At 40.3% G+C, this 19343-nt stretch overlaps 1 protein-coding gene across 2 annotated transcripts in view; it reads left to right on the top strand.

Moving 5' to 3' along the window:
* Positions 1–19343, top strand: part of LOC117419843 (uncharacterized protein KIAA0930 homolog) — a 71419-nt gene that overhangs the window by 40954 nt on the left and 11122 nt on the right. For both annotated transcript variants that reach the window (XM_034033112.3, XM_058986404.1), the window contains 4 exons: positions 14197–14301; positions 15925–16002; positions 18160–18261; positions 19142–19282. In XM_034033112.3, coding sequence (XP_033889003.1) covers positions 14197–14301; positions 15925–16002; positions 18160–18261; positions 19142–19282 — 426 coding nt within the window. The remainder of the gene's footprint in view (positions 1–14196; positions 14302–15924; positions 16003–18159; positions 18262–19141; positions 19283–19343) is intronic.

Genomic DNA, 19343 nt, shown 5'->3' with positions numbered 1-19343 from the left:
TCCCCTGCACCTGGTAGGAATTATAAATTAGAACCAGGTGCAGGGTATTTAAAGAGGGCAGTCAGTCTGCACAGGGCTGCTGTGTGAAGAGCCCGCTTGCGAGTGTGTGCAGGCGTACAAGAAAAAGAAAGTAAGATAGAGTGAATCCTGTTAGTGTTGTGTTGTTAAAACAGTGTTTATTTTGTTTGGTTTGCATTACAGGGAAACAGCTTAGCTGTCCTTTTTATAGTTTAGGTTCCTGTCCTGTGTTTTAGTTATTGCTCAAAAAAGAGCTAGGTGTTTATTTCGTTTTGGTTTTTTGTGTTTATTAAAAAATAGCGCAACCGCACTTGAAAATCCATTTCAATATGAACCTATCAGAATGATTGCAAACATGACAAAGAGATACTGGGACAATAAAAAAAACCTACAATTTGAACCTACTAACAAAGAGAGTTACCAGGTGGCAGTGCTTAAGTCCATCCCTGTTTAGATAATAAAATAGACCCCTATGCCAAGAGAATATGAAGAACTCTGTAGCTGTTTCTGTTGCTGGTCCCATTAGCATCCTGCCTTGTTTTGGGGAGTTTATCTTTCCACAGGCCTTGTCTCTCATGACACTTTTTCGATTCCCTTCGCCTCTCAGTGTTCATCACGCTGTCACACAAGATGCATGGGTTGTTTGGCTGGACAGGTAGATTTCTGAAAGGCTTTTGTAGGAAGGCAGGTGGGGGGATTGTGGTACTTTTTTCAAAGCCATGAATGCTTGTTTTTACTGGAGAGGAATCACAATTTGTATCTCTGTGTTGGGTAGCACAGCAGACTTGAGGCTGGGTTTGGAACTCTGTGTAAGTTGCTCCACAGCTCGCAGGCAAGCACACACCCTAACAGATCTTAGCAAGACAAGGATAGCAGAACTTTACTCTCGGGTCTCAAACCAGGGCTGGTATTGTTGTATTGCAGATTATTAAAGGTGTCCAATGCTTACCCCATTATGTGCCATCGTATTAATTTGAGGACAGGATCTACCTGTTATTTAAATGTTCTCTGTAACCTATATTGTCATTATAACACTTATTTTTTAATGTATCAAATTACATAAATACAGCTTAATTTGGTACTTCATGAGTTAAAAGTTATTCTAGCTCACAGTGTTTCAAAGGGACAGATGTCAAGCTATATTGTTATGAAAAGGATTCATATTAAAATAATTTATGAATTATTTTACAGTAGGATGGATGAAGGTTATATTTGCATCCTGAGCCATTAAATAAAAGGCATAATACCACAGTAGTGACGTCAAAGTGATAATTCCTCTAGAGGAAAATATACTTGAACTTTGACCCATTCAACTCCTCGAGACCATCACTTTCAATTCAAACACAACATGTCTCGTTTTCACTCGTTTTCACTCGACAACCCACAGTACAGAAATGTTCATTATTGATCAACAAAATGAGAATACGTTAAAAAAAAAAAAAAATGTAAAGCTGGTACATTCATGTTGTTGTAATTCGATATAGCATTGCTGGGTAATGTTTACTAAACAGCACAGACACAAGTGGCTTATTAAAAGCTAGGCCTCATCCAATGAGCCTGTCTCATTTCCATGACAACGCTGCTCTTGGCCACCTTATTCTTAAAGCAGAGGGCACCAGCTGCAGATTCTGAAATATTCACATCTTTAGATCCTACCTCACACTGTAAATGTCACAAGGCTACTTCTGAGTGGGGGCAGAACAGACAATGAAGTAGCAAATATATCTGTATTTGTTGCTTCCAGAGAATCTAAACCACTTGCCCACATTTTTTTTTGCTTGTCAGAAAAATAAACAGCAATAGAAATGCTGTCATAGCTTATTAAACCTCTGTGTCGAACCAGGTAGTGAAATGAGAACACATTGAGAATTGACTGAACTTGACAGAAAAAAAGCCTGATCTATAACATGCATAGACCTGATTCTTTTCTAGGAGGCAGTGTGGTCCAGTGGTTAAAGAAACAGCCCTGTAACCAAGAGGTCCCCAGTTCAAATCCCACCTCAGCCACTGACTCATTGTGTGACCCTGAGCAAGTCATTTAACCTCCTTGTGCTCCGTCTTTCGGCTGAGACGTAATTGTAAGTGAATCTGCAGCTGATGCATAGTTCACACACCCTAGTCTCTGTAAGTCGCCTTGGATAAAGGCGTCTGCTAAATAAACAAATAATAATAATCTAACCTGGATCACGGAAGTCGGTGACGGTTGCTATGTGATTTAATCGCGGAGCATTCATTAATTTTTGATTGATAGTTCATCGTTGTCCAGTGACTTTATCAAAATCACAGGATTACATTGCATGGATGTGTTTGCCACAGCAGTTGGAAATAGAAATGAAAAGACAGGGAGACCTCAAGGAGGGATTGACTTGTGGAAGAAACTGTTAATGTTGCTTATGCCCTGTTTAAATATTTTATACATCTATGCTCTAAAGAAAACGTACCATAGATTTGAAAGTGAGATTTAGGCTCATGTATAGGGCTGTGCTGTGTGTTTTCGGATTTCCATTTGATCCTATTTTGATTTTAGATTCTATGTAATTTCTTACATAGAAAAATGAAAAGGAGGTTGACAAACCCCAGCACGCTATCTCGTTGTAAACAGGCCCAATTAGCACAACTTTGCCCCCCCCCCCAGAATTACCGATTTTGTTTTTCAGATGTTTGTTTTCAAAAAAGAAGTTTGGTCGTTTACAACATGTTGGTCTTATGAGAGAGGTCTAATCTAACAGGGGTCTGATACATCTGGGCCTGCAGATTGTGGCCTTAATGTTGAATACAGGGGTGACCTCAAGATGGCTTTACGTTGTAGTCAACAGAAAAAGTAGCATTAGTTGTAAGGGAGTCTTCATTTATTATTTTATATACACACACACACACACACACACACACAGGCAGTATATGCTAAGTGTTTGGTGAAAACCCATTCCTAATTGGGGATGTAATAATAGGTTAAACGGTTAACCGATAAAATAAATGCATACCGTTTTTACATAACAGTCAACGTGTAATACAAATTGATCAAATGTGTCCGGCATTTTGTGTTTCAAAAGTAAATATCCAACAAAACATGTGCTCTTTACGCACTGCCTCTAAACTCTGCAACTCCTTTGCCTCTAACTTTTTTATTTGGTAAAACATGATGTCGGGTTAGGCATGATTAGTCGACTGAAAACATCTATCAAACTAGTCTCAAGCTGTCGATTTCCGGTGTTAGTACATGGAGCACAGCAGCTGGCGTCAAAAGAGAAAAGGGAGGAGAGTAAAGATGGAGCGGTCAAAACGAAGTTATGTGTCGAATACTTGTGAAACAAAAATAAAAACATTTTAGTTTAAGAAGCAGATACGTTAATTTATTATTATTATTATTATTATTATTATTATTATTATTATTATTATTATTATTATTGCCACTTTTTAATCAATTGTACTCCCAATGAGTCCCTCGTCCTACCTGCGTTTGTCTGAAAGTTCTGAACTGGTTACCTAGCAACCAACTTCTGTAGTCTCTGATTTTTGTTGTGAAGGGAGTTCAAAAAGTTGCCTTATAAATATCAAACAATGGAAAGTTTTCTGATGGAAAGTGTTGGAAACGGGAGTAATGAAGGGGAATCGAGTGGCACTGCAGCCAAAAGAAGTGCTGACAACAAGGACCTGATCAGCAGTAAAAAAAAAAAAAAAAAAAGAACCCGAAAAGCTTGTGCTAAATGGCTTGCTTTGCATGGTTTCCTGGCGGATATTTTTGATCGCTTAAATATTCTTAACACATCACTCCAAGGACAAGATATATTTGTCTTTTCTCTCACTGACAAAATCGAAAACTGGATCAAGAAGCTGTCTTTGTAAACCGTGGCAGCCTAGAAGCATTTGTAATTTTTTTGTAATTTTTTTGTTGTCTGTTGTCAGCAAAAAATATTGCATAGTCATTTTTATTGCTAGAACTACCGGGTCACAGTGCAGCAAAGTTTGAGAACCGCTGCTCTATGATAACAGATGACATTTTCGTTAATCTTTGGCGAGTATAGTGGTTTATTTTTTTTTTTAAACAAAGGTGTTTTAGTTCAGTAGTTGTTGGCAGTTTGTTATTTTAAAGTTGCAGTTTATCTGTGGTCATTTCAAGCAACGAAAAAAAATTCTTGTCTTTTACGTACTTGCTTTTAAAATGGATTCATAGCATTAATTCATAAGAATCTTGAAAAATGAGTTGTTGATTGCTACACTAAGTTTATGGGATGGTAACATGTATTTTTTTTTTTAAATGGTGTTTTATTTTATGTGAAACCAGTATCCCCTGTAGTGGATGGAGATTAACTATGACGGAGATACTATTGGCAATGTGATACAATCGTGATGCAATTAAAGATTTGTGCTCTAAGCGGCCTCTTTTTATGTGTGGTAAACAAATATCAACGCATGACAAAGACTAAATCTATGTGGAAAGGGTATTTATTTAAAGGGTATTTAGTGTGACGATGTAACTACGGTTAAATGGTTAAACGGTTAACCGATAGAAATCAAATAGTTGAAACAGATTTTTTATGTAATGATATTTACATCCCTAATTCTAATATCAATAGGTCACCTGCCCAGAAGACAAGTGAAGCCATTTCAAGTTCTTGCTCTTTTCCAGCGCTCCGGGAGTCTATACAGACGGCACACTACCACCTGTGGCTTCTGCCCTTGAGAGGGATGTGTAAGATTTCAAGCCTCGCCACTGTATATTTAACAGGTATTAGGAATAATCAGACACCAACACAATTGTAGTCAACACAAGTTGCATTACTTAACTTCTGATTCAGTAGCAACACTATATCAAGCCGTAAGAGTCAAAGAGAATAAATATTACTTGTTCCCCTCTGGAAGTCGGGCAGCTGGAGTCTCCCTCTCTGTCCTGATGTTTCCCATGGGTACCCAAGCTTCACTGTCCCGTCTTTTTGTTCAGTTAGCTCTTCCCCTTACTTGCATCGTCCTCGGGCACTATACTGGCTGGGAAGAAGCAAGAGACGGCAGCTGGTTGTGCTGACTTTTCAATTGTCTCTCCTGATTCACATTCCGATAACATTCAATGTACCATATTACCTTGAATACCTGCCAGCCTATCTTGAGTACAGAGTCAGTCCTAGAAAGTTCACAATGATTATTAAAAAGTATATTAGAATACTAAAATGATTTAAATGTACAAGATCTTACAGTAGCTAGAAAAGAAATGCAGATCTCAGGGTGGAAATAAATGAAAAGCTTTCAGTTTACAGTGAGTTCAATTGAGCTGATCAAAACAGGCTGCTTGAAGATTTCTCAATGTAGAAGAAACACAGGGCCACTCAGAGTGATTATAAAGAGCATACAAATCTGAAATAAAATGAAAAACAGGAAAATCTTGGTATCCCCAAGGTGGATCTTTGCATTGTATTTTTGTTTTAAATTGTTTTCAGCAATGTTAAAAAAAAAAAAGTCACCCCAGTCTGAAAACCCCAGTATAACTAATGAGTTCAAGGGCTGCATTATTTGGATCCCCAGCTCATTAGGGCAATCTATTTGTACTTGAAGAATCGGTTCTAAGTAATTGAAGAAAGAAACAGGCAGCAAACACAATTCAGGGCAATACAAAAAAGAGAGACCAGTGATCATGTTGCGCCCTCAGGCAAGGAACATTTATAGCCATGTAGAAAAAGATCAATACTGTACGCGATAATGTCAATAGGGTCAAATTGTAACGCTGGTTAATTCAGCATAGAGCAGAGCATGTAATGCAGAGTTTCTCTTTTCAATTGAGTCACACAATGTGTAGCAGGAACACATTAAGGATCCCCAGAGCGTGCTAAATCTCTCACGTGCTGATGATGGGATTGATTTTGCGTGAGTAGCAGTATTTTGCGAGTTAGCTGCATTGTTTGAGATTTACAACGACGTCATGTTAAGTGGCCTGGTACCATGTCTGGGTCACAATGGAAAGATTATATTCAGCCCAGCCACCCAGCTGCTGCATTCACATGTTAAACAGTGGAGTAGTGGAGCCGGAACGCCGTGCCTGTTCTATTTTCTATAGGCAGCAGTGATGTAGTTACAGGACTCGCATCTCCTACACAACTGTCCAATTCAATCAGTAGTCCCCTTGATGCAATGAAAACAGCATTAGGAACGTCTTCTTTAAGAAGGCGAAAACTGCTGACGAAGACGACAGCAACAGCGCATTGACTACGACTGTGGACACAAACAAAGCCACTGACACACAGACACGTAAATAAAGTAAAGCATTCTGACGAGATGGAGAAAGACACTTTAAGGAAATACTTGTAGAAATTAGATACATGCATTACCTAGAAGTTCAGTACACAAATAAAATGTGAATTTGTATAATAATTCTTGTTTGAGAAAATCTCTATTTTAGTGGGGTTCCGGTACCTTCAGATTTAGGATTACATCACTGATGTTAAATAATACACAAGAAGTATTAAATGAATGTATTTTAATCCAATGCATACAGTAATTGAAGCCATCCGTTTTATAGGTTGTCAAAGCTAGTATTCAGAAAGGGTAGCTAGCACACTTTTCTTAAGAAGTTCCGACTGTACAAATGTAGTGAAACCTTTGTACAGTTGACCATTTGTCCTGTCAGGGATGCATATCCCTCACAGTTGAGATACTGTGGAGGAGCTAGTGAAGTATTTGTGCATATGCTTAGACTTTAGTGAGAGAACTAATGTATTTCTTTGTGTGAAGGAGCGCACACGACAAGGATTTAAGCAGAATTGAACAAGTTTCCTTTTTTGATTTCAATAATCAAAAGTCACAGTTTTACAGTGTAGTCATTTTCCAATTTTTGGAAGAAGCATCGGACACAGCACTGGTGTGTGTTCACGGAGGATCTTTATGCTTCTCAAGTGCACCTCCGAGTGCTGCTGTTTTATACAGCCTCCACACCTCTTGCGCACAAAGCTTAGCTACTTGTGCCAGGTCAGGTGTGGTGAGTTCTGTTCATTTGATTGCCCCTTTCTTAGGCAATAAAACATTCTAGCAGCATACACTGACCACATACAGCTGCACCCTCAATCATAGTTTTGTACTTATTACTTGTGCATGAGTTCTGGCTTGGGATCTTTTGGGCTAATGCTACCTTAAGAACCAATTGAACTTCATGAAGTTGTTCAACATACTGTAAAGTAGGGACCTTTTTTTTCTTTTTGTTTTCACGCCTTCTTGTGTGGAAGCTACTGGACATTCTTAAGCACACTGTGAGCGTATCAGTTCTGTGTGGATAAGGCAAAAATTAACAATTGCTGAGGGGAAAAAAAATCTGTTTTATGTATGTTTATGACATAAAGACACAAATTTGTCTAGAATAATAATAATAAATAATAATAATAATAATAATAATAATAATAATAATAATAATAATAATAATATTAGAGAACTCCCTGCCTGAGTAATGCACATGAACAGAGAACTCCCTGCTTGAGTAATGCACATGAACAGAGAACTCCCTGCCTGAGTAATGCACATGAACAGAGAACTCCCTGCTTGAGTAATGCACATGAACAGAGAACTCCCTGCCTGAGTAATGCACAGTGCAGAGAGCTCCCTGCCTGAGTAAAGCACATTGCAGAGAGCTCCCTGCCTGAGTAATGCATATGAACAGAGAACTCCCTGCCTGAGTAATGCACATGAACAGAGAACTCCCTGTCTGAGTAATGCATATGAACAGAGAACTCCCTGCCTGAGTAATGCACATGAACAGAGAACTCCCTGCCTGAGTAATGCACAGTGCAGAGAGCTCCCTGCCTGAGTAAAGCACATTGCAGAGAGCTCCCTGCCTGAGTAATGCATATGAACAGAGAACTCCCTGCCTGAGTAATGCACATGAACATTGAGCTCCCTTCCTGAGTAATGCACAGTGCAGAGAGCTCCCTGCCTGAGTAAAGCACATTGCAGAGAACTCCCTGCTTGAGTAATGCACATGAACAGAGAGCTCCCTGCCTGAGTAATGCACATGAACAGAGAGCTCCCTGCCTGAGTAATGCACATGAACAGAGAACTCCCTGCCTGAGTAATGCACATGAACAGAGAACTCCCTGCCTGAGTAATGCACATGAACAGAGAACTCCCTGCCTGAGTAATGCACATGAACAGAGAACTCCCTGCCTGAGTAATGCACATGAAAAGAGAACTCCCTGCCTGAGTAATGCACATGAACAGAGAACTCCCTGCCTGAGTAATGCACATGAACAGAGAACTCCCTGCCTGAGTAATGCACATTAACAAAGAACTCCCTGCCTGAGTAATGCACATGAACAGAGAACTCCCTGCCTGAGTAATGCACATGAACAGAGAGCTCCCTGCCTGAGTAATGCATATGAACAGAGAACTCCCTGCCTGAGTAATACACAGTGCAGAGAGCTCCCTGCCTGAGTAATGCACATGAACAGAGCACTCCCTGCCTGAGTAATGCACATTGCAGAGAGCTCCCTGCCTGAGTAAAGCACATGAACAGAGAATTCCCTGCCTGAGTAATGCACATTACAGAGAACTCCCTGCCTGAGTAATGCACATGGACAGAGAACTCCCTGCCTGAGTAATGCACAGTGCAGAGAGCTCCCTGCCTGAGTAAAGCACATTGCAGAGAACTCCCTGCCCGAGTAATGCACATGAACAGAGAGCTCCCTGCCTGAGTAATGCACATGAACAGAGAGCTCCCTGCCTGAGTAATGCACATGAACAGAGAGCTCCCTGCCTGAGTAATGCACATGAAAAGAGAACTCCCTGCCTGAGTAATGCACATGAAAAGAGAACTCCCTGCCTGAGTAATGCACATGAACAAAGAACTCCCTGCCTGAGTAATGCACATGAACAGAGAACTCCCTGCCTGAGTAATGCACATGAAAAGAGAACTCCCTGCCTGAGTAATGCACATGAACAAAGAACTCCCTGCCTGAGTAATGCACATGAACAGAGAACTCCCTGCCTGAGTAATGCACATGAACAGAGAACTCCCTGCCTGAGTAATGCACATGAAAAGAGAACTCCCTGCCTGAGTAATGCACATGAACAGAGAGCTCCCTGCCTGAGTAATGCACATGAACAGAGAACTCCCTGCCTGAGTAATGCACATGAACAGAGAACTCCCTGCCTGAGTAATGCTCATGAACAGAGCACTCCCTGCCTGAGTAATGCACATGAAAAGAGAACTCCCTGCCTGAGTAATGCACATGAAAAGAGAACTCCCTGCCTGAGTAATGCACATGAACAGAGAACTCCCTGCCTGAGTAATGCACATGAACAGAGAGCTCCCTGCCTGAGTAATGCACATGAACAGAGAACTCCCTGCCTGAGTAATGCACATGAACAGAGAACTCCCTGCCTGAGTAATGCTCATGAACAGAGCACTCCCTGCCTGAGTAATGCACATGAAAAGAGAACTCCCTGCCTGAGTAATGCACATGAACAGAGAACTCCCTGCCTGAGTAATGCACATGAACAGAGAACTCCCTGCCTGAGTAATGCACATGAACAGAGAACTCCCTGCCTGAGTAATGCACATGAACAGAGAGCTCCCTGCCTGAGTAATGCACATGAACAGAGAACTCCCTGCCTGAGTAATGCACATGAACAGAAAACTCCCTGCCTGAGTAATGCTCATGAACAGAGCACTCCCTGCCTGAGTAATGCACATTGCAGAGAGCTCCCTGCCTGAGTAATGCACATGAACAGAGAGCTCCCTGCCTGAGTAATGCACATGAACAGAGAACTCCCTGCCTGAGTAATACACAGTGCAGAGAGCTCCCTGCCTGAGTAATGCACATGAACAGAGCACTCCCTGCCTGAGTAATGCACATTGCAGAGAGCTCCCTGCCTGAGTAAAGCACATGAACAGAGAATTCCCTGCCTGAGTAATGCACATTACAGAGAACTCCCTGCCCGAGTAATGCACATGGACAGAGCACTCCCTGCCTGAGTAATGCACATTGCAGAGAGCTCCCTGCCTGAGTAATGCATATGAACAGAGCAGTCCCTGGCTGAGTAATGCACATTGCAGAGAGCTCCCTGAGCAGAGCAAAAGCCCTTCTTCAGCTGTTTAGAAAGAAAAGTAAACAGTGCAGTAAACTTGTTGTTTTTCAAGAATTGTCTGTATCTTGAATAATAACATAATAATAACATAGTCATGATGATAGAATCCCTCTGGTCCTCACTTACCACCCTACCAACAGAAAGATACAGACAGTTGTGCAAAAAAACTTTAACATTTTACAGTGCCTATTTTCAAGACTCCCCCCCTCCCCCCCTTTGATGTCATATAGAAGAGAAAAGAATATGAGAATATGTGATACACAGTGCTATTCGTCCTTCTGGGGAACCATTGCAAGGCACATATCCATGTAATAGACCACGATGTAATACCTGTAAATACATTCATTCTGAAACAGAGATTAGAGGCAGTCAATCTTTAGTTAACATTCATGAACATTTTACATGTACCTCTAAAGGAATAGTCTACTGCATTATCTGCAAGAAATGCAACAAATTGTATATTGGGGAAACTAAAAGGCGTTTAGCAGACCGGTTTGTAGAACACTTAAGAAGCATTCGCATTAACACCACTGCATTTCCAGTAACCCATCACTTCAACAGTGATGATCACACTGCTGAAGACATCACAGTCTGTGATCAATCAGTGCTATGGAACAAATGTTGCTCGGAAACAAAAGGAACGCAAGGTTATCTTCAAACTGGGAACTTTGGAACCTCTGGGAATGAACATTCTATTCTAATCATCCATGGAATTTTTGTATAATTACATATCTTGAATAATAACAAGTTTACTGGACTGTGTTTACTTTTCTTTTTAAACAGCTGAAGAAGGGCTTTTGCCAGAAACGTCCTGAAAATAAAAGATTTTTTAACCTTTTAAACTTTTTGTGTACATTTTTTAAAAACCTTTTCTTTCATGTGCTTTCAATTTTGTACACTGCAGTTCTATATATATATATATATATATATATATATATATATATATATATATATATATATATATATTATAGTACCTCCACTGTACCTTTACAAAGGTATGTAAACATACTGGAACGTTGGGAAGTTGGCTCTTTTGAGCAAAAACTATATATATATATATACACACACATACACATGTATCCATACAATATATATGCTGTAAATAAAGTGCTTGGTGAAACCCCATTCTAATATCCAGTGATCTGGCAGTAGGTTACTTGCACAGAGTACAAGTGAAGCCATTTCAAGGTCTTACCCTTTTCCAGCGCCCCGGGAGTCTGTACAGACAGCACGCGACCACCTGTGGCTTCTGCCCTTGAGAGGGGAGCTAGAAAAGAAATGGGGAGAAATACATGAAAAGCTTTCAATTTAGGTTTCAGGTTCAGCAACTGTTTTTTTTAAGGTTAAATACTACTACTACTACTACTATTAATAGTAAAAGAAAACAAAACAAAGGGTTCTTTTTAATCTTGGTTTCCTTGAACAGCAGCAGCAGCAGCCTGGTTTCTAAACCACACAAATTCACAGCATTTCTGAAGCCCTGAACAAAGTGATTGAGCCTCTTCAATTGACTGGAGCACAGCAGTGCTCAGAGACAAGCACTTACAATTGCTTCTGTCTCACAAGGTGCTGATCTGTATTCCGGGCAGGCTCAGTGAATAAGATTTCGCCTTTCATTAAAACTGCTATAAGGGGACAGCAGGCTCACAGGGAGATGACATCATCCCTGCAATGTGCTGCTGAGCAAGGATGTGTCAGAGAGCCGCAGTGTCCTACAATTATCTTCAGCTTTATTCTAAAATATAATTCACTCAGCTCCCTCCATACTGATTCACACTAGCCTGGCACACAGTCCTTTGTTTCAGAACTCCCCTTATTCAGGAATATTATTGAAATGATGAGGTGCCAGGAGTTTGAACAATCAGCCCCCTGCTAAATCAGCTCTGACGATGGTCGGGGTCAAACCCTTTTCTTCAATTCCAATTCCAGCACATAATTGATCAAAATTGCAATTGGCAGTATTCTGTTAAAATGAGCTGCTCACAGTGGCAACACATTACTTCACTGTTAGTCAATTAAATTAGCTTCAAATGAAAGCAATTGAAAAATCACAACCATATGTATGTCTCTAAAATATCAATTCCAATTCCAATTCCTTCATGTATAATAACTACAGAAAATGATTCATTTTGAATGTGACTGCTATTTGTTTCCCGCTTTTAATAAATATGTTTAATCATGAAATATCTTGAAATATTTATTTTTAGAGCATGAAATGCTGTGAAAAGCCATTTTGTACTGTGAAAAAAATACAGTCCTAACCATGAGTTTGTCATCCATTCAGCATCAAACCCTCAAATATTTGTAAGGTACTGTAGAAGTGCTGTGACTAATGAAGGTGTTGGCTGAAACATTTTCCACTTTGTTTCTCAAACTTTGACTTGTAACAGTTTTTTGCTCTCCCCCTATGAAGATGATCCATTGGTAGGTCTGCTGGCTCAGTGAGTGCACCAGTTAAAATGGCTTACCCTTCGTCTGCAAGGCCTCCAGCTTAGCGACAGCAGAGATTGCTGTTGAGGCTCTTCTGTGTGTTAGTTCACATCCAGCAGTGGAGACACTTGAATGAAAGTCTGGAGTGAGCAATTCATTACATTTACACCTGACCCCAGGGCAACACTTCTAGGGAGGAGGCTGAACTGAGCCGATTGGAAGGTGTTGTAACTGTACCAGTGAAGAAGGATCCTGTTGTGTTATTCATGCACAGTACAGGACTACACTGAAGGCTTTGTTATTGTGTTCACTGCCATGCTATTCTACCATACAATAACTCAAGTGAAGCAGCTAGCCTTCTGTTGCAAATGGCAGCCAGAAGTGTTCTGGACGTTAACCACTTCAACATTGCTACTTCTGATCAGTTAAGATTAGAATAAATGAAAGGGTTGTAAATTCTAATTCTGAAAGGTTACTACAAGATGTTCTCCGCTCCATCAGATGTTACACACTGGTCCCCCTTTCTTAAAACCTAATTTATAGTTCTGCACCAAATGGGCCACTCGGTCCGTTTGTGAAAAGCAAAAATGCTAACATCAGCATTTAGTTTTTATTTTAGGATTATAATTTTTTTTAATGGTGTATTATTTGCCTTAGGTTAATGCATACAGAAAGTATGTAGTCAGGATGAATCTTTCCAAATCGTCTCTACGCAGTTTTTAACCAGTTACCAGGTACTCTGAGTTCATATTTTGACCGAAACATCACAGAACACTGATGTGACATTCGGGGTGATAGTTTCGTATAAAATCTCTAACCCAATAAAAAGCAGAGTAAGCGTCTGGGTTATTGTCTGATTATGTTGGCATGAATGACAGGCTGCAATACATAAAACCACTCAAAATATGTACAAAGTAATGCAAAGCCAGTAGGGTAGCGAAGGAGCACGATTAACATCCTGAACTCACTCTCAAATCAAAATCTGTGAGGACAGGCTACTTTGTAATTCTTTAGAGCATTCTTTCTTTTTTTTTTTTATTATTATTATTTCAACCCAGTTCACCGCTGCCACCCCTGCGCTGACTCGGGAGAGATGAAGACAGGACACACACATCCTCCGAAATGTGTGCTGTCAGCTGTCCGCTTCTTTTCACTCTGCAGGCCCGCCATGCAGCCACCTGAGAGCTACAGCGTCGGAGGAGCACGCAGCTCTGGGCAGCTTACAGGCAGGCCCGCAGGCTAAGCCCTCCCCACCCGGGCGGCGCTCGGCCAATTGTGCGCTCAGCTACATAGACTTACATTTTTAGTTTAAACTCCTTTAAAGGTATCAAGACAGTAAGTTTCAGTTCTCCCTGCAGTTTATGGCTAGACCATGGAGCAAGAAAGCAAAAGACCCGGGCCTCCCTCTCGTCCCACAGCCTCGTTCATTAAGCTGTGCCAGTGAACCTGAGACCCGGGACCCCCTCTCGTCCCACAGCCTCGTTCATTAAGCTGTGCCAGTGAACCTGAGACCCGGGCCTCCCTCTCGTCCCACAGCCACGTTCATTAAGCTGTGCTTGTGAACCTGAGACCCGGGCCTCCCTCTCGTCCCACAGCCACGTTCATTAAGCTGTGCTTGTGAACCTGAGACCCGGGCCTCTCTCTCGTCCCACAGCCTCGTTCATTAAGCTGTGCTTGTTTTCCTGGCAGGTTGAAGTTGAGGTTTATCGGAGGGATTCCAAAAAGCTTCCTGGACTGGGAGAACCAGACATCGACTGGGAGGACAGCGTCTACCTGAACCTCATTCTGCAGAAGGTAAGAGAGGGATTGCAGCTGAAGGAACATCCATCTGCTACTGAGATTGACTTAAAATTAATTGTCCTCATTTGAGCATTTTTAACTGGCATCTACATGTTGTTTTAATTTTCTCTTCAATTATGTTGTTATGATAACTTACTCCTAGTTTTGTTAACCGCAAAAGTTAGTTAATTCTGCAAATATAGCTCTTCAGATGCTTTTATGACACCTCAATATAAAATAAGAAACTAAAGCCTAAAAATGATGCATTTCTTGGTGTTTTCCTGCCCACAGTGATGATAAAGCTCAATTTTCTATGAGTTGAACCTCATAGCCGGCATGACATTTCACTGGTCTGATAACGGGCACATCTAACTTGACTGTCCTCAAAACAGGATGCAGCAGTTTGTAGCCAAAACGAAGGATTATGGGGGTTTTTTTTCTGTGAAACGTATTGATTATAGAATTTATCTAATTACATAAATACAGCTTGAGTTATGACTATTTTCAAAGAAAATTGTATTTGGTACTTAATGGGTTAAATTGAACTTATTCATCTTCATCAGTATCAGATCGAGATGAAATGGATTTCAGTTGGGACTCTGTAAGCCCCAGTTAGGATTGCGGGCCAGCAGAACTTCATCTCTCCACTCTGATGGGGGAAGCTTAGCTACTCAGTGAGTGTCCAGTAAATGCTAAAACACTAAGACTGGTTGTGTGTAATTCAGAGAAACCATCTCCCTTGCTAGTATAAACATCGGGGATGGAAATAAGACTCCTATTGCATATCAGTTTCATCTATTTTAGGTCTTACTACAAGCTTGATTAGCCACAGTGTATAGGTAATAAGCTCAGGTGTGTCTTATTAAACTCATAGTTAAACCAGGAGTGGACTGAATTGCTATGCAATGGAAGTCTTATTTCCATCCCTGAAACAGCCTTGATTATCCAATCAGAAGTTATTTCCTTGTATCAGCCAGCCTAAAGTTATTGCTTAAATGTCCCCCAAAAAACCAACAAAGTAACCTACACTTCCTTTTGTTGTGTTTTATTTACTGCTTAAGACAAAGCCACGTCCTCCTCCCCCCAAAAGCAGAGGACTGAACAGGACAAAACCACCAACAACAACAAAACTTATCCAACCCCCCCCCCCCCCCCCCCCGCCCCCAAATGTTTTTTATTTTTATTTGTATTTATTTATTTATTTTTAAAATGTAATTTAATTATGGACTAATCTCGTCAGACAGCCAAGGGTATCACTGACCAAAACATATCATTTATGTTTCATTACAAAACGTAATAACTAAAAAGTTAATTTAATTAATATTTTTGAAATAATTTGACATAATTGAAATATTAGAAGTTTAAGAACAGAATATAAAACAGGAAATCTGTACTGTTGTTTTTAAGGGCTCCTAGCAGTGGACCCTGTATTTAAAAAGCAGTTCAGTCTGCCAGCATTACTGTGCAGCAACCTTTCCAAGTGTGAAGTGTGAAGCAGAAGATGTTTGTACTCTTGAGAAATGTGCTCCCTTTTCCCCTTGCCGATATTTAAGGACTCATTTCTTCAGTATTATTGATGAATAGCTCAGTACAATGTTGAATTCATGCTTAGTGAAAGAGGCTTTTTCTATTTTCCAGCTGGACTATGTTGTCACGTGTGCGGTGTGCACGAGGTCGGACGGAGGGGACATCCATATTCACAAAAAGAAGTCACAGGTGAGAGGTCATGTGTTTTATACCTGTACTGAGGTCATAAAGTAAGGTTTTGACATCTTGTACAGTACTTCACAGAAGTCACATGCCTAAGAGATTCTATTTTTGATGGCAGTCCATTCTCTGTTTCATCAGTCCTTATGCATATGATAAATCAACCAATCAAAGTGAAGTATTTACATCTTACCCTGTGTACAGATATCAGCCGGGGTGTAGAACACCACTCCTAATTCCAATGTTCAAAGATAAAGAATTTAAAAAAAATTTATAACACACATACCTGATACCTTTTGTAAAATGGATCATCCTATTAACTTCCCTTATTCTTTAAATTTTGATAAACTTGACACTAGTTTACAAACTTTTAAAAACACACGTTTCTCTGGCTGCACTTTTGTTTTTAATAAATAGTCTCACTAGGCCTAGAAGGGACTGTGGCAGTTGATTTTGGACTGAACCATTTCACCTCCTGGGTAGGGGGAATGAAAATTGTGTTTTAAATAAATAACAGTGTTCTTTGTTTTAAAACAATTCTTGAGTACAGTCTTCATTTGTGTGGTTTACAGTAAGTGAATACGTTGTGTGTAAGGTCTGTCTTATTGTATAAGAAACGTCATTTTCTTAACATTTGTGCAGCCAGAACTGCTCAGCTTCACTTCACGGTCAGCTCACCCAAACTGCACAAGATGACATCTGCACAGTAAGAGACACCTTACACACAACGTATTCACTTGTAAATGCAGTAGAAATCCATATTGGATTTGCCTATTTTATTTTAGTCCTGGCAGTCAAAGATTTCTCACAATCCATGCATGTGGCCTTATTTACCTGTGTGACAATGACCTTCATAATCAGGGTCCTAAATTGCTTGTGTTATTTAAATTACATGCTAAACCTTTTTCAGTCTTTTCAGGGATCTATGTTTTACCATGGAAATGTGCTTTGGTGACTCATGTTTGAGGGGACATTACTGTGCACATTATACAGTTACCAGTAATATCAGTTTACTAGATACTTCAATAAATCAATCCTCTATTACACACAGGTAGCCAGTGTTCATGACATGGCACTGAGACTCCTAGTACTGGTGGAGAAAGCGATGAGATGATATTCCAGGGAAGGAAACTCAGATATGATATCCTCTTACAGAGAACACAAAGACAGACATCAGTCGATCATTTACGATCAGACCCTCTTTGAAATCAAATCGACAAAGCATTATATTAAAGGGCAATTTAAGCAAATCCTTCATTGGGGATTCCAGAGGGAGCTTTGCATTGATTCTAGTCCAAGTTTCAATACAGCAGAGATACAGGAGGCTGTGTGGCCCAGTGGTTAAAGAAAAGGGCTTGTAACCAGGAGGTCCCCGGGTTTAAATCCCACCTCAGCCACTGACTCATTGTGTGAACCTGAGCAAGTCACTTAACCTCCTTGTGCTCCGTCTTTCGGGTGAGACATTGTTGTAAGTGACTGCAGCTGATGTATAGCTCACACACCCTAGTCTTTGTAAGTCGCCTTGGCGTCTGCTAAATAAACAAATAATAAAATACAGGAACAGCCAATCCATCACACATCACCCTGCTATCACTTGCAGTGACGATGCTCCAATCAGCAGTTTACAACAGCTAGCCAGGAACTAAAGCAGAAATCTCATTGATCACAATATGGATTATGTACATCATGTGGTGAATTACCTACCAAGTTGCTGCACAAACATTTCAGTAAACCTTGTAAAATAAACTGCTCTTGGTTAGCCCTGTGTGCCCAGTTCATTTAATAGGAAAATATACCATTAAAAAAACATCTCTGGGTCCTGACCCTTTTATAGAGGTTTCCCACAGTAAAAGCATTGCAAGGTGTAATAAAGCATGGTACAGTGTAGATAAGCATTGTAAAGAATAGTGAGGTATGGACAAGCATAGTAATAAACATGGGAAACCAGGGTAAGCTATGCATAAAACGTATAACCATGGGAACGTTTTATAAGGGAGGCGGTAAAGCAGGGGCGTGTTTGACCCACTTTGGGACAGTTTTGGGGGCAAGGGGCCATTATCAACACATGACAAAACTGCTGGAGAGGCCCAGGACTGCCTGGCAGGCAGGGGATGTTCAGGATTGAGGTGCGGTCTCAACCAGGTCTTTTCTGTCTCTCGTTCACAGCAAGTGTTCGCCTCGCCTAGTAAGAACCCCATGGACAGCAAGGGTGAGGAATCCAAAATGAGCTTCCCAAACATATTCTTCATGATCGACAGCTTTGAGGAGGTATGTTCAGGGGCGTGGTAAGGCACAGAACACACCCTTGATTCCTGTTAAAAAGAAGCAGTTTAATATCAGGACAGACAGTGTTTTTTTATGTTTTTGAATAGGTATAGTAGACACAAAATGTTGCACACAATGAAGTTGGAATGATTCATTAAAACGTTACACATTTCCAAATCAGAACCATGGTCACTGAAGCCATGGTTTTAATAGCTGTTGAAGTGCAGTGTTCTCTGTGTTTTTGAGATTACAAAAATGCACAAAGCAAAATTTAAGATAGGGTTTTCTCCATAGAAAAATGTGTTGTTTATCTCCAAGCTGAAAGTGTCTATGAATGCTCAAGTTAGTTAAGGAAAACTATGTACAGCTATGGCCAAAAGTTTTGCATCACCTAGAATTTTACTATTGAGATATAATTTTAAAAATTAAATACAAGTATATATATATGAACTTGTATTTAACATCATGTAATCAAAGAAACTACAAAATGATATCGCAAAATAATAGTAGTACAGTATTTCATGTTTGATTTTGAAATGTCAGATTTTTCAGTTTTTCATTAAGAACATGGAAAACTACAAGCGGTATGCAATTCAAAATGTTAACGTAATATTATTCAGCAGGTTTCATTCGTTTTTATGAAGCAAAATGAGTTCATTCTATAGGGTGATGCAAAAAGTATTTTTGTCCTTTGATTTGAACGAACACAAGATCGATTCCAAAATAAGATCCAGTAAAAACTAATATTAATTCAGCTGCATTAGAACATTTATTGAACAATAGATGATGTCAATTTTTAATGCACTGTCCTATAAATTCCAGTTCATCAGTTTCCCTTGTTGGTGTGCGAGACTCCACTGTGTAATGTGTCTGTGCTGTGCAGGTGTTTGGGGACATGACTGTGGGAGAGGGGGAGATGGTCTGTGTGGAGCTGGTGGCCAGTGACAAGAACAACACCTTCCAGGGGGTCATCTTCCAGGGGTCCATCCGATACGAAGCTCTCAAGAAGGTCTACGACAACCGGGTGAGTGGCTGGAATTCACATAGCCTTGGTGTGGTTTATACAGGGGCACAGTTAACCCAAA

The sequence above is a fragment of the Acipenser ruthenus genome, chromosome 14 (genome assembly GCF_902713425.1).
Source record: "Acipenser ruthenus chromosome 14, fAciRut3.2 maternal haplotype, whole genome shotgun sequence".
Classification (NCBI taxonomy): domain Eukaryota; kingdom Metazoa; phylum Chordata; class Actinopteri; order Acipenseriformes; family Acipenseridae; genus Acipenser; species Acipenser ruthenus.
Note: the sequence above shows the minus strand (reverse complement) of the source record. Positions and strands in the feature narration are given on the sequence as shown.